At 39.9% G+C, this 15,958-nt stretch overlaps 1 protein-coding gene across 1 annotated transcript; it reads right to left on the bottom strand.

Moving 5' to 3' along the window:
* Positions 1 to 1,278: 1,278 nt before the first annotated feature.
* LOC121193530 (peptidyl-prolyl cis-trans isomerase FKBP1A-like) lies at positions 1,279 to 4,393 on the bottom strand. The gene is made up of 4 exons (XM_041055873.1): positions 4,256 to 4,393; positions 4,103 to 4,150; positions 3,217 to 3,329; positions 1,279 to 2,579 (listed from the first exon to the last, which is right to left on the bottom strand). Exons 1-4 carry the CDS (start codon positions 4,290 to 4,292, stop codon positions 2,454 to 2,456), a joined length of 324 nt encoding a protein of 107 aa, XP_040911807.1. The 5' UTR covers positions 4,293 to 4,393; the 3' UTR covers positions 1,279 to 2,453.
* Positions 4,394 to 15,958: the final 11,565 nt, after the last annotated feature.

Genomic DNA, 15,958 nt, shown 5'->3' with positions numbered 1-15,958 from the left:
CTCCAACGTCTCACTGCAGGCAGCTGTCAATTTACATAAAAAGAAAAAGTACCCACTTGTCTAGTAAGGAAAAGGAAAATAAACCGGGCAAACTATTTTCGTAACACAAAGTTTCTCGTCATGTTAAACTTTTGTCCGCAAACACAACGGTGCGCAGGTTCAGCTCTGACCGGAATGAAACGCTGCTGGTGATGCCTGTCCTCGCAGAAACCCCGCTGCCTTCAGGTGATGTCGGATTTGTCAAAATTGTAGGTCCAAACACAGAATACTATTGTATCCACATAAACGGTGCACGTCTTACATTATGTTCTTTTTGCAGAAAAGAGGGAGGAGACCAAGTAACTGACTAAGCCCATCATTTAATGTGAGGTCAAATAGACATTATCTGAATTTCTAAATCATAGCACCAAGCTATCTGTAATGTCTTTTTTTTTTTAACAGTAAAACTTTCTGAGAGTCCTTGAACCATACAGAGTTCAGCGTGGTTAGGCTCTCTCTTAAAATTTCCATCAGGATATGAGAGGCAAGTGAAGGCAGCAGAAGTCCCTCATGTAATACCAGCTTTCTCCACTCGATGTCGCTGGATCATGGATAGTGTAATGATTTATAATTAAGACTTGCTTAGAATCCCATAATTATAAACTGTGACAGGATGAACAAACACACAAAAAGTGGATCACAGCTACAATAAACCTGTGAAACTAGACACGCGGATATCATTAGAACACTATTGTCCATAATCTGTGTAAATGGAGGAGTAATATGATTGGTAAATTAAAGATAGCATGCACCATCTTTATGCATGAAAACAGAGCTGTGTTTTTGAGTATTTGATGGCCAGCATAAGTACAGCATCAGGACATAAACGGCAAAATATTAGTAATCAGAGTGATAGAAAATAGCTATGCTGTATTTTTAAATTGAACCTGGAAAGCAACTGGTAAAAAGTTTTAAAACAAAAGCAGTGAAGTAAAAAAAAAAAACAAAATACAATGTAATATGCCTCTGACTTATAGAGAAGTACAAGTACAAAGCAATGTAAAATGGAAATTCAATTAAAGTACAATACTTGGGTACATGTGTTTTATAACTTTCCAGCACTGGCCATGTTTTTTGAATGAATCTGTGCAGCCCGCTGTGGTCTGTTGAGTGCAAAGCACTTAAACTTGCTGAACAGAATCCAGATTGATGACAATATTATTTTCGAAAAATAATCATATTCCAATATGCATAGCTTTGTGTATTAAGCGTGAAATGAAACCATGAATGAAACATATATACAGTATCCTGTTTTTTTTAATGCAAGAATGCAATACCCACAAGTCGATTTCTAATGGATGATACACTGAAGAAATAAAACAATACAAGAGCACTTCAGGCCTATAACTCGACAAAGACCCAAGAGTATTGTATTAAGGAATGGGTTTCAAAATCTGCTCCTAATATTAGAAATGGCAACACAGGTAAGGATGGAAAAGAAATCAAATACAAAGTCTCTTTACACTGAGTCAAAGGTTTAAGCTGCCAACTCAATGGAACAATTTAAGGGATAAATTCATGCTGGGGGGAAAAAACAACAAATAAGCTGTTTATTAAAAGGTGTTAAATGTGACTTTTTGATAAAATGCAATATATACTGAAAAGGCTGGCATCCTCCAACATGTATTTAGTGCCACTGGTTCACTCTTTCTAAAGTTCCATTGTTTTTTGCTCTTATTCCTTTGTGTATCTTTCGTGCTATTTTATAACTAAAGGATGTGTCAAATATTCAAAAGGAAAAAATAAGAATAAAGGCCAAATAAACCTGGAAGTTTACTAAACAACACGTTGGATTTTTATTTATTTATTTTATAGGGATAATTTGACATTTTGGGGACAATATCTTGCTAAGAGCTGGATAGGACTGATACCACCCATGTCTGCCTGGTAAACATGAAGCTACAGACAGCAGCTGATTAGCAGAACTTGTAGCTGTAACTGTAGCACAAAGACAGTAAACAGCTAGCCAGTCTGTTACTGCACCCACTCAAGAAACTGCCCAAGACACCACCCCCCCACCCCTTTAAAACCACGTCATTATGACACTTTTTTGGATGGATTAAGCAAACAAAATATTATGTATCAATGACCGAGCTTTAGAGGTATTGGTAGGCTGATCTGAAACCATTAATTCTCACATTACTCTCTACCAAAAAATATATATATCAAATAAGTATTTTCCCCATAATGTCACGTTATTCCTTTAAGATTGATTAAGACTGTCATCTTAGCACCAAGAATACCACTGGCATTAGCATGGTCTCATTTGTCTCAACTATATCAGGATATCAAAATTATTTCTATAATGATTTGTCCTTGTGTATAAATGACAGCACCTTTAATTAAACAGTTATTTGTGTCAAAGATGTGGGTGGAATGAAAAAAATCAGGAGGGCAACCTTCGCCTTAAACACTCAACATTTAAGAAGCTCCACTTCAAAGACGAGAGTGGCATTTGCTGGGATGATGGGTGGGTATCCTCTGCTGCCGTATGCAAAGTCCGGCGTGCAGGTCAACCTGGCCACCTGGCCAAGGCTCATCTGTTGAGAAGATAAAGACCAAGTTACATAAAAGGTAATAAGGTGGTTTTAATACTGAGTAGATAATTTTTCTTTATGGCATCTGTTACAGAGAGTTACACAACAGAGGCAGAGACATCCCGGCTTTAAGTCCCTAGTATGCATCAAGATCCAGAAACACTGTTGTCTAGATTTTCCATCACATAGCAATACTTGTTTGTCTGCTAAATGCCGCTCTTAAACTCTTAACCATTTTGTAAGTCACACCTTCTGTTATAAACTGAACTGAGACACTGTTAGACAGTCTCTCGGGCTTTGAAAATCTTCTCCCGAGAAATTATACAACTGTTTGCAGAGCTGGCCAGTTTATCCAGATAAGGTTGCATAATATATAAAATGTCTATACAACATACAGTGATTTGGCCCCTTCTCTTTTTGCACAGTGTTTTGGATTTCATTTTAAATGGATAAATTTGCCATTTTTGCCCATAAATCTGACAATGTGAACAGTTACATTATATATGAACCTGCTGCAGGGCAAATGCTGTCTCAGGTGGCCAGCTGGCTCTGGCAATCGTGGAGTGAATCTATCATTGAAAGTAAACCGATTTTGATGTGTAAAATCAGTGGATTGCCCCTTCAAAATTCCTCTCCTTACCTGAGCTACACCTTCATCCCAACCACGAATTACTTCGCCCGCTCCAAGTTTGAACTGGAAGGGCTCGCCCCGGTCCCTGGAGGAGTCGAACTTTTTCCCATTTGTCAGCGTGCCTGTTCAACAACACGCTGTGACGGTTAGTCAATTCAAGAATTAGCTGATCAATGATTAATTAACAGCAACTTCTAAGGCAAAAATGCCGAACACTCCCTGATTTCCACTTCTAAAATGTAAGGATCCAATTCTCCAATAATCTGCTGCAGCCATACGCCCTATGGTTACATAATGCCTCCACAAATATTACATCTCAAGCGTGTTTGTAGCACTAAAATACAGCATTGTTAAATTCATTAATCGGTGCACACACTGAGGCAGAATTACACCGGTTAAGGGATAGCTCGACAGTTCAGGTTGAGAAGATCGACACCTCTGTCGTGTCTGTGCATTCATGTTCAAGCTACAGCCAGGATCCCGTTAGCACGGTTTAGCTTAGCTCAAACACAGGGCATATGGGGAAACCGCTGGCCTGGATCTGGCAAGAAAAATGTTGATGTTACATTTCGGTTTTAAAGAAATTACATAACGCGTTGACTGGTGAGCGCTGGTTAGCAGACGAACACAGCCAGGCTATCCGTTTCCGCTCTCATTTCCAGCTAAGCTAAGCTAGGCTAGGCTAGGCTATAAGATAGGCTATAACGTTAGCCTCATTCACACGAGTGGCAACGATCTCCTCGTCTAATTCTCCGCAAGAAAGCAAATGGGCATATTCCCCAACCGCGAAACAATGCGATTTCAATTTAAAATCGAATAAAGGCATATACTTGACCGGGTAATATCGGCTATTTCAAGTAAAAATGGGTGAATGAAGCCTTTCACCGTGTCTTACCAACGTAGTGCACGGTAACAGTCCTCCCTCTTTGCGGAAAAGTCGCTCCTAAAGGGAGAAAACGTTGGTTTAAAATGCTGTATTTTAAAAAAACGAAAAATATAATATTAAAACATCGACATATTAAAATAATAATAATAAAGAAAACCTCACCGTCTCCTGGTCTTATGGTATCCACTTGAACTCCCATTGTTCTTTCCGTGCAGCTCTCAGACGCTTCCTGCGGCTCCCTGTGCGACTTCAGTCACATGTAAAAGGGGTCGGTCCGTTCAGCGTAACATGTCTCACATGGTTTACAGGGCTTGTCTGGCTTTAAGCAATGTCTGCTGTTTTTTTCTGCTTGTGGATATATGTGTTCGCATGTCTACGTTTGTCTGAAAGGGGAAAAAAATATGACTGCGACCGAGCGATAGGGAGGCTTGTACATCCCAGCTCTTGGCGTCTAATCTCCCAAATTCATCCGAAATTATACGCAGGAGCGGCGAAGATGTACCTGCATTTTATGGTCGTCTCCAAAAGCACTTAATGTTTAACAACCTGCGCCCTGAAAAAACTGAAAATTTGGATTTTGTAAGAAAAAGCAGAATTCCTCAGTTTTTTTTTAACTCCTACTCACCAATTTAGAAATAAAAGGTGTTAATCTTTTTCTGACTTAAAATGCTCTTAAATGTGAGCGAGCTCCAGAGTTCTCCTGAGCTGTTAAGAGCAGATTGTAGATGACAGCAGTACAGAAACAGAGCCAAGCAATCCCAGACTCAGTTGACAAAAAGGTAACTTTAACATAGTTCCCACTTGTCAGATGCAAGGACTTGCTGCTTTGAGTAATTTTAGTTTATTTATTTATTTATTTGGAAAGAGCAAGCATTTGTCACTGTGGGATAATTGTGATGGTTTCATAAACCAAACAGTCAATTGATCAAGGAAAATGAAAACAATATTTTCTTAGAACTAAAACACTATAAACTTTTGGCACAACATGTATTCTCACTGAACTGCCATCACATCCCTTTATCCATTTTTCTCAGCACAATGACATGAACATTTCATCTCTTAAATAAATGTTAGTGGAATTAAACTACCTTGTACACAGGCATTATTTACAAATTGGTTATGGGGTATCTGTTTTACTATAACTATTAATCTGGACTATGATCTGGATTAAGCATCAGATGAAGCCATGGTGGTGTCAGGCGACGGATCATACAGCTTGTTGAAGAAAGAAAAGTCAGATTCAGTTCCATGTTCCGTGCCCTGGGAAGAAAAACATCTTTTATCATCTGTGTTTTTTGGAGTCAAGACAAAATGCTTGGTTATCAAATCCTCTCTTACTTACATCTATTTTGCAGTCAAAGAGGTCAAACATAGAATTCTGGTCAATTACGTCGTTATTCATAATTGTCGACTGGTTCCTAAAACACACAAGCAGAAATGTCAGCCAACAACATAAATGATAATTCTTCAATGTTATTATGCATATTATGTTAATTATTTATGCATTTCAATCGCCGTGTACATTGCACTACGTTTCCTGTTCAGCATAAAGAGAAACACGGAGATGATGACTCCAGCCAGCAGAGTCAGACCAACTGCGAGGCCTATGGACAACATATCTGCAGACACAGAGACACATGATGATTTTACATGAGCTTATACATTAGAGAATGATTCTTTCTTTTTCTAATTTCCTGTAAAATACCCCACAGTAAAGTAGTTATGATAGATGCTCAGTTGAAGTAGCTAAGGAGGATTTCAAGTTACCACTGTTGCCATCAGGAGGGTTGATAGGGGGATCTGAGTAGCAGCCGCCAGGGAAGATGGAAATGTCATCAAGAGCAGCATCCCCACCTGTATTCATCCCCCTCTGATACGCAAACACAAACTGTGACAAAAAATTTAAAAAAGAAAAAAAGGGGGCGGGGGGGCGTCAACTTCAGCACATGAATGATAAAATTCAAAGAACACACAAGAAAACAGTTCTTTAACTGGTTAAAGTAAAAGCTTCTATACTTGGTCAGAGGACACATTTCCCCCCCCCACTGAAATGAAGCTGTTGCATTTCAGCTGTAGTTTATTAGAAAACAGTTCTGTGTCACAGAACATACAATTTTTGGGGGGAAGTTTTGTTTCTGTAAATATGGATCCAAAACCGTGCATGGTGTTTTAAGTGTATGTGTAGTTATTGACTGTTAATCCAGCAAACAAAACAACTACAGCAAGAAAAGCTTGACCATAGACTCTGACAAAACAAAAAACCTGACTTTTTCGTCATAAAACTATTTGCATTTGCTCTGATGAAACCTATCATTACCCAGAATGCTTCTTCATGTTTAACAGACACACTAGCCATCCGCCACTTGTCTCCCTTGTTTCCCGTCTCAATCCACTTCAGAATCCCCTCTTCGTTGCCACCAGTATGCATTTTTCTATGGGACAGGACATTACCAATTTAAATTAGGGTATTGTAGCAGTTAATTAATACACAGTTCATGTTTAATGTTGCTCCCCCTCAGATGTTAACAGTTACCTGTCATTTACATAAACTCTGAGAGTCCCAACATGGCTGCCATACATGTGGTACCAGAATTTGAGACAGTGCCCTCTGGTGGACGGCTGGAACACATCACTAATCAGGAAGGACGTGTCTCCCCACTCACCCACTGAGCTGTCCACATACAGATAGTAACCTGGTGGAAGCATCGCAAGAGACATCAAAAATATAAATGACAAGAAAAGCTCTTATATTTATTTTATTTTAAGTGGATGTAGTCAATATCATTTTGAACAAGTATGTGCAGGTGGTCTGCAGCACTAAAGCTACAATATTGCACATTTCACTGTCTGATCAGACTTGGTTTTGCTGGTTTTAACTGTACTGATACTATGATCCATGTACTATGTAAATTATTACCAACCATGTTTTGAGTTGGTGGTGTGATCAACACTGGGTCCGGTGTGGGGGTTCGGAGAGGCTCCTCTGCTGCGGAGCCAGTCCCCCTGGTCGACTCCTCCACCAAGGTTGCTCCAGCTACACATGTTGCCCTCAAAGTCACAAAATCCAGGAGGTGGACACTGAGCGTCCGTCAGCTGTACATCATCAAAAGCCATGTCTCCCTCCTGGGTGGGGCCGGCCTTCACACCTTTCACCACAATCTGAAACAGAAAGCAACATGATGATGGAAACTGCTCAATGGATATACAGAAAGTTTTAGATATCATTTTAGTCTTAGTACTCACTCTGTAAGGCTGAACCCGGGGCAGCAGTGAAGCCTGGGCGAACCTCCATAGCCGACCCTGGTCTCCTGTCTGAGAGAAAATCAGGGCTTCCTTCCCTTCTTCACTTTGCTGGTAAACATTCAGCGTCCCCATGCCTTTACCATACATGTGATACCACAGCTGCACACAAGCTCCTTTGCCTGAAGGACCATAGGAAGGAAAAAACATTTTTTTGTGAAATATTACACCAATTAGCCACAGCAGCATAACACTGTCACTGTTAAACCCTTTACCTCGGTAAACTTTAGACTGCTTAGTTATTTGAGTTTTCTTTAGAGAAAAGTAGATCTCAAAGGAATTGGCTGATGACAGTGGAGAACACACTGGCGGCCCTCTGACCTGCAGGGTACAGTGGTGAAGACATTGTGGCTGTCTGGCCAGCACGGTCAGCAACAGACGAGGGCAGGTAGTAGTAATGACCCGCGGGTGTGTTGGTGGTGTGGTCGGCGTCTGGACCCGTGTTGGGGTTGTGAGTGGAGCCCGACTGTCGGACCCAGTCAAAGTCATCAGTGGTCTGCTGCTGCCAGTTACAGCTCCCCTCCTCAAAGTCACACAATTCTACAAGACAGTATTTTGGAACAGATTACAAAAATAGCATAAAACGTATGCATACATGAAGAATAAAAATGGTTGTTCATATACAGTTTGTCTTTTTCCTGTTTTTTTCTTTTAGTTTAGTAATCATTTGTCTTTGAGTTCTGCACTGCCAGGAAATTATGACATCCATCCGTTCGATGATCCTTCAAAAGTAAAAAAAAAATGCTGACCAAAACCAACAGGTGTTCCTGAGCATGTCTGATTCACAGCCACAAGCATATTTGTAAAGACGGAAATTTTGGAACATTGCTCAAACAGGAAGAAATTTACTAGGAACTAGTTTCAGCTGCAGATTTGGTGCACTGGTTAGTACGTACGGCTGCAGTTTATTTTGTGTTCACTGAAATGAAGGAACATGTCACCCAGTGTAATAGTGTGGCTCACTGATGTATTTTAAACAGTTTTTTGGACAACAATGGAGGTCTGTGGCATAAAACAATCAGCTGATTCAGGCTTTGGCTACACAGACAATACTTGTTAGTAGGATCAGTTCACTGTTGGTTTTGGTCTCTTCATGGGATTCTCTGAGAATAAGAAAAATATAGAATATCACCAGACTTATCCTTTAAAAGTGCAGTATCAGAGCCAACAACATGCAACTTAAGAATTTGCCGTCCAATTGAAAGATGTGTCAAAACATTTGTCTGGTCCACAACTGATCAGATAGAAATGGCCAGAAAAACAAAAATAAATGAGGGGTAAAGAAGGAGACCCACAACATTCAAGTCATTTAGAGCAAGCAGGAAGAAGATATGGTTGAGAGGATATGTTTCACTGGGGAGACTTAAAAACGTGACTTGACTTCTTCTCAGTCTTTTACTTGCAGTGTGAATCACTTAAAAAAATTGTCAACAAAGCATTACAGTGTTACAGTACAGTCGAATAAAAATGTGTTCTTCTTCAAATTCATCTTTATTACCAGAGGCAGGACACGGTCCAGTGATAAAGGAGATGTCATCAATGGCTATGTCTCCTGCCTCTCCTCCCACGGTAGCCTCCAAAATCACTTGGTGGACTTTCTGCAGTGTCACGTGGCTCTGAACCAGCAGCCACTCATCCCCTTGATTTCTTGATTTTTGCCACACCTACAGGAAAGAAAGGAGGCTGATTCACTCGTCGCAATGAGGATGTGAGGAGGTTTTTGCAACACCGCAGTATGCAAACGGTGCAACTTGCACTCAGTAGACCATGCATTAATGTCATTTTGCAATAAGCATTTCACAATTATCTGAAAAGTATAATAACAGAGAGAAAACACAGTGGAAATGGCCACAAATATTTCTCAATCATCCTCACAGCCGTTTTTCTAACACTGTAGTAAAGGGAAGTAATGTGTTCAGACACAAACTGAATCATTAATGGAAAAAAAATGTGGCCTTCGCTGCCCTCCTCGATCATCTCTGTGTTTTCCATGCAGCAAATTTGATTAAACATATCATGAATCAAGAAAACTACTAATTCCATGCCCGTTTTACCAATTTTTTCTTCATGGGATCAGCTGTTTGTAGAAGCATCCTCAAAGAGCCCACAGCTGCTCCGAACATGTGGTACCAAAATGTGAGGCAGTACCCTTTTTCTCCAGCAGGTGGCAGCAGTGAAGACTTTAGCTGGGCCATGTTTCCCTTCACACTTGGTGGGGAACTCTTGATGTAAAGGTATTTCCCTGTCAAACAAAATACAACAATGATTCCCAACCTTAACGCTTAACACAAAGAACTGTCTACTTGCAGCTCCCTGCATTTATCTCTGAGTTGTGAGGGCTTCAGGCTTCAAGCAAAGTGTGACGTTCATTTGAACATGTTTCCTAGGCTTCAAGAGGTGAAACTATCCAGTATTTTACTCTGAAAAAATAAATCCCCAGAAAATATTAGTAGAAAAGAATAAAAAAAAAAAGACCAGAATTTAGGTGGAAGAATTTAGCTCTTTTTGTGTCTGGACCCAGGAAATCATCTTGTGGCCCCTTAACTATTCTTGCAACCCCTTTGCCCCCACGCTGGGAACCACAAAAACTGCTACTGCTTGGTGAGCATCTATGTTTTACTGTCAAAGGCTGACGACCTTATCATTTTTAAAGAATTCTGTATAACATCTGAATGTAGAAATAAAATGCTAATATCCTCACAAATAAAAAGATGAATTCAGAAGAGCAGGAATTGATCACTTTTCAGTTTAATGCACTCAGGGGTTTTGGTGCTTGTCTGGTCTGGAATGACTAGTATGACTGTTTAACTGACATTACTGAATCAGTTTTCTGCCTTCATGACACTGTATTTCCGTTAATGATCACTTGTGGCCACAGTGGCTGCAATTCAGCAAAACGTACAAAGGTTGATTTTAAAGAAAAATTCTCAATACAGGAAATAACACATATAGTTATCTGTCTAATGTTTTAAGAGACTGCTTGCGCAGAAATTTTAGCATTGTTATGACCTTTGCCTGTAGTGTGGTCTCCTGCAGGCCCGGTGTTGGGGGTTTCACTGGGACCCGATTTCCTGAGCCAGTCCAACTCATCTTCAGCCCCCTGCACCCAACCACACAGACCATCTTCAAAAGAACAGCCATAGGCAGACAGGGCTGAGGAGGGAAACAGAATGTCAAAATTAGCCAACTTTGTTCACCAGTAAGTGTAGGTTCAAAAATACGACCCATATCTCCACGACTCACTCAAAATCAACTGTAATGTGTAATGTTGAACAAAACCTCACTTACCCGGTGGCTTGTAAGATTTTTCACAATTTAGAAAAGAGATATCATCCACAGCAAAAATGTGATCTCCAGTGGTCGTGCCTCCCTGAGTCGCTTTATTCATGCTACTAAATAAAACCTGAAAATACAAATTATCGCATTAGTTCTTTGGCAGGATCAGTATCCCTAATAAAAATAATAAAATGAAATGCTACATTTTACGGCACTGATGGAGCAAAGATGATGTTAGAAATGTTATTCACTTTCCAAACTTCACACATCATCCTCACCTTCATGAACACCCTACACCACTGACACTGCTGATTTTCACATCCCATACTTTGTATTGAATTTGCTATTTTTCCTTAATAAAGTTGTGTGCCTCCCTGTTTGTCATGGCCTTATAAGCCAGGCTGTGACAGCAATATAACAGAAATATTTGGATAATTTTTCAGACATATTCAGCAACATAGCACATACAAATAAAAGTGTGACAACAGAATTGCACATAATACTTTTAAAAAATCACATTCAGATATATTACATTTTGTATGGAAAATTTTTGATCTCCAAGCAGTTTAATTATATAGACGGGTGACATTTTTAAGATGCACATTTCTATGTGTCCCTTGAATAAAGACTCAAATGTAAACGTTCGACTGTTTAGTGGATACGTGAGCATACACCTTATAAGGCTGCTGGTGCAGGCCTAGAAGCAGCGACTCTGCAGTCCAATGGGAGACAGTGTTGTGACTGCGTGACCACAGGATTGCTTCACTCCCCTCAGCCTGCTGCATAAGCACTCTGAGTGACCCAGCACTCTCTGCACTGATGTGGAAGTGAAACCTGGGTTCAGGAAAGAAAGAAGGAAGAAGGGGAGAGTGTTGGATACGGAAGACAGTTTGTGGAAGAAAGACGGGGGAGGAGGGGAGCATTGAGCAATTCATGCAAATCTGTATCAAAACAAATATTTTACAGACATTAGGGAAGATAGTAAGAGATATGTGACCAACAATGCCATGGTTATCACTCACAGAATCTGGCAGTAGGGGGATGAAGAGAGAAATGGGGGACTCTGAAGCCGGGCCTCGCTTTGTGTGGACCCCTGACTGAAATCCACTCTCATGTAGTAGCCTGCGAACAAGGGACGAACATCCTGAATCAACCAAGCTGACTCCTACTCCTACTTCAGCATGTCACCCCTCAATCAGCAATTCAGTCAATAAGCCACTAAAGTCACCTGACTCTGTAGTGTGATCAGTGGGTGGCTTGGTGTTGTTACTGGCTTTCTGTCTCTGCCACTTGCTCCGTCCTTCACTAGTGTCAGTCCATTTGCACTGGTCCCTCTCAAATGTGCATGGACCTGAAATGACAAGAAAGAGAAAAAAAAAAACATGAGTAATACTGCTGGGAAAAGAGGGCTGGTGAACATTGGTTCATGAATCACAGGATGTTAAAAAACTTGTGAATAATTTGCTTTTGCAACATTTTGTGTCTCATTTAAACAATTAGTTTTGTCCAACAGTGAAGGTCACACAGGTATTCTGTTGCTAATACGGTTTAACCGATCTGAGTCTGTCTGGCACGTCGACATCTCTGTGGCTGACTTTGATATTTAACACAATGAGAAAATTTGTACAAATTCATTTTGTTTTTGCCTTTTTAGTCCTTCACAGCTGTGTTAGCATGTAGGAAAATATTCTCTACTTCTTCTCTTTTCTGACAATCACATTTCAACAGCACTATTTTTGTCTACAAGTGGTGCAGAATCTTTTTTGGTACCTTAACATTAATAGAACATCTCAGGCAAATTCAGTAATCCACAAGATGTAGAACTACTGTCTGTCAGTTTTCTATCAGATAACTAAAATTTTAGTTGCGATTGTTTTATTTCTCTTTTTGCTGAGATGTCTTTATAAGCCAATAATCACACAGGCAGATTTTTCATTCAATATAACATGATAATAAGTTCTCTTATCTTTAAGAAATACTGTAAGATGTGTCATCTTATGGCTTGCATGCACTACATTCTTTCACAACCAGTGATTACACGAGTATCTGTCCACTGCAAGTACAAGCTGTTATTTTTAAACAAATAATCAACTTGTCTCTTTCTCCCCTACTGAAGAGCGAGAGAGCTACCACTCCGCTTTACTTTCCATCTTTTTGCCTACTAATGAATAAATCTGAGTAAAAATGAAAGGCCATTAAAGATGGAGACAAGAAAATGGTGAAAGCAAGTTAACTAAGAGTCTCTACAGCCTGTTTTAGATCGATGCAAAGTGCAGCCCTCACCACAGCCATCCTCGTCCTCCCCCTGAGGGCAGTCTGGATGATAATCACACTGTAAGGTAGCCAGAATACAAACATTTCCAGCTGATGCCCAACAGAAAAACTCATTATCCTGCAACACAAAAGACAGGGAACATTAACCATGTTGCATTTTCAACAATTTCATAGACTTGTTTTATGGAATACTTTTTAAGTTTCACAGACTCTTGATATGTTGAATTGTTTACCTGACAAGGGTTGACTGGTGCAGTTGAGGTTGAGGTTGTGGCTAGAGAGGTGGGTGCGTTAGATGAAGTAGGTGGGGTAGAGGTGGGCCATGTGTCAGGGAGATCGTTGTTATCAGGGTCAAATACACACTCTTTGGAAAAAGATATGTCGTCCAGTGCAACCAGCCCTCTGTGACCGTTCCCATGCTCATATCTGAAGACAATCTGAGAAGATACCAGACATTCTGACCTTGTTTCTACCTATTATTCCTATTCCTACAATACAACATAATTGTTAAAACACAACATAATTAAATGACCATAATACAGTCAAAAATCAGTAGAACCTACTTTTTCCAGTTGTTCAAGCTAAAACTATTTTCTGTAACTTTCAAGTTGTGAAAGCCCATGACATGAATCTATTTTAAAAGCTTGCTTACCAATTTCTGGCTCATATGACAGCGTTAACTAATCTGGGAACATTTTCATAAATGAGGCCCTGGTTATCTAAAGCATTTATCTGTCATCTAATTAAGTGTCTGTGTCCTCACTGACCTTGCTGTTGGCTGACGAGGAGAACATGACCTCTGCTCTCTGCCAGCTGTAGCTCTGTGAGTTTTTCCTGAGCCATAACAATCTGTCTTCACTGCCGGACCGTAGTGTCCTGGACTGGGCTCTGAGTCCGGCTGTGGCATCATCGAGGCTGAAGTAGAAGAATCTCACCTACGTAGAGAGAGTGTGTACCGCAACAGTGAGATAAACATAAAAAAGAAGGTGAGAGTGTTCTTTAAAAAAAAAAAAAAAAGCCGTGAACTGTGATCAACCTGCACGCTCGGTTAATGATGTACTGCACATTTACAGAGCAGAGATAAGCATGAGATAGAAAATAAAAGCTAAATAATCAGACTTTTGTGACACTTACTACATTACTTCAGCGGCCAAGATTATTTCTAGATATATGTGCTTTTTGTCCATGGATGAATGGAAAATTGTGAAAATAATGACTAATCCGTAACAGTTGTTAGAGTAGCTGTATTGTTCCCAAATATGTGGCACTGCCACTTATTCTGAGATTTTTTTAAAACCTCCACATAGAGGCTGTTATCAAAAATGTAGAAAACCGAGGTCTGGAGATTCCTTATTGGTCCACACACTGTTTTTTAACCTTTGAATGTCAAGAAAAAACTTATCAACCAATTGCTGTGACCTCTTTTGAATAGTGCTGATCTTGTATATGATAATATTGTCCACCTTTTACCCTTATATGTTATCAATGATAGTTAATGTAGAGTCATTTTGAAATGTCCCTTTCACAACTGACTTTGTAATGTGTATAAGGGTTATACATTTTTTTTCACTATTATCTGTTTTTGATTTCTGTTTTTCTGTCAGGAACCTGACACGAGATCTCGTGCATCTCAAGAGGATTTCTTTGCAAACAATCCATTTGAGCAACATACAGTATACTCACGGTGCAGTTTAAGCTGGGCAGTAAAGTTTTGGAGACAATCTCTGATGTCTGGTTCTTCTCGCTCAGGAAAGTCTCAGGTATAATATAGTGACCTGTATAATAAGACAATAAAATAGAAAGATGTATGGCGTTACTGATTACAGAAGAATTAAACATAGGACATAAACTATCTAGCCAGTCAAGTTATTCAGAGTCTAAACCCTTCATCCCTTTGCAAGTGGCTCAGAGAGTCTAATACCTGCAGCAGAGTTTTGGGTGTGATCCCTGGGAGGCCCATGGTCAGGCCAGGCTTCCAGCCCTTTGCGATGCGTCCACTTAGCTCCAGGAGTGTCCACATCACTCTCTGCCCACGAACACAGGCCCTGTTCGAAGCTGCAGCGCTCCACCACACCTTGTTCTTCTACATTTTTTTTATCACCACGTAACAGTGAAGTGAAAGAAAGAAAATAACTACACATTATAAACTAGTACTCAAGAACATCCACCTGTGAATACATTATACATAAACAATTATATCCAGATCAAATGTTTTCATTTAAATAAATCTTACAAGTCAAGAATGACACACAAATAAATGTCTTTAATTTAAAGTGAAAGTGAATTTATCGTTTTATAGAATTAATATTTAATCTTTTTTTAGGGAAACTGAATTTACAAAACAATGTTTAGGACAAGGGAAAGTATCCAAAAATACTATTTCATGCTGATTAAATGGTCATTTAAGTCATTGTCACTTCTGAAGTTGTTTTATGTTCGTAATTCTTTACAGCATAAAGGGGGCATCTAAACTATGCAGCTTAGTGTGCAGGTACTATATATGAATTTATTGTACCAGTGCATAATCTACCAGTCACTATTCACTACCACTGCGATATCTCACCACAGTTGTTCTCATCAGACCAGTCCCCACAGTCATCACTGAAGTCACACACTTGGTTGTGCTCAACACACACACTGTTGTTGCACATGAACATAGTCTCTGGACACAAGGGCTGGGGCTCTGAGAAGGAAACCAACAAATATGTCATGAATATATATATAATATGCCAAAAAGAAATAAAAAGTAGAGTGTTCGGGTAATGTAGGTAGTCTACCAGGCAGGGTGCAGTTTATTAAGTCTATGTCATCGATGGCAATGTGTCCTGGCTTGCTGAAGGTCCTGGAGGCTTCAAACAGGATGGTGAAGTCCTGAGGGATTCTGCCAACCACTACCTCACCATGTTGCCACAGATCTATATGGCTGCCCGACAGCCACCACAGTGTAGTGGACCTGGAGCCCTCCTTTAGCACCACACTCAGCTCTTCTATGTCTGAAACAGCGTACAGATCAGT

This window comes from Toxotes jaculatrix, chromosome 14, assembly GCF_017976425.1.
Source record: "Toxotes jaculatrix isolate fToxJac2 chromosome 14, fToxJac2.pri, whole genome shotgun sequence".
Lineage (NCBI taxonomy): Eukaryota > Metazoa > Chordata > Actinopteri > Toxotidae > Toxotes > Toxotes jaculatrix.
The sequence above is the reverse complement of the archived record's forward strand: the minus strand, read 5'-3'. Positions and strand labels throughout refer to the sequence as shown.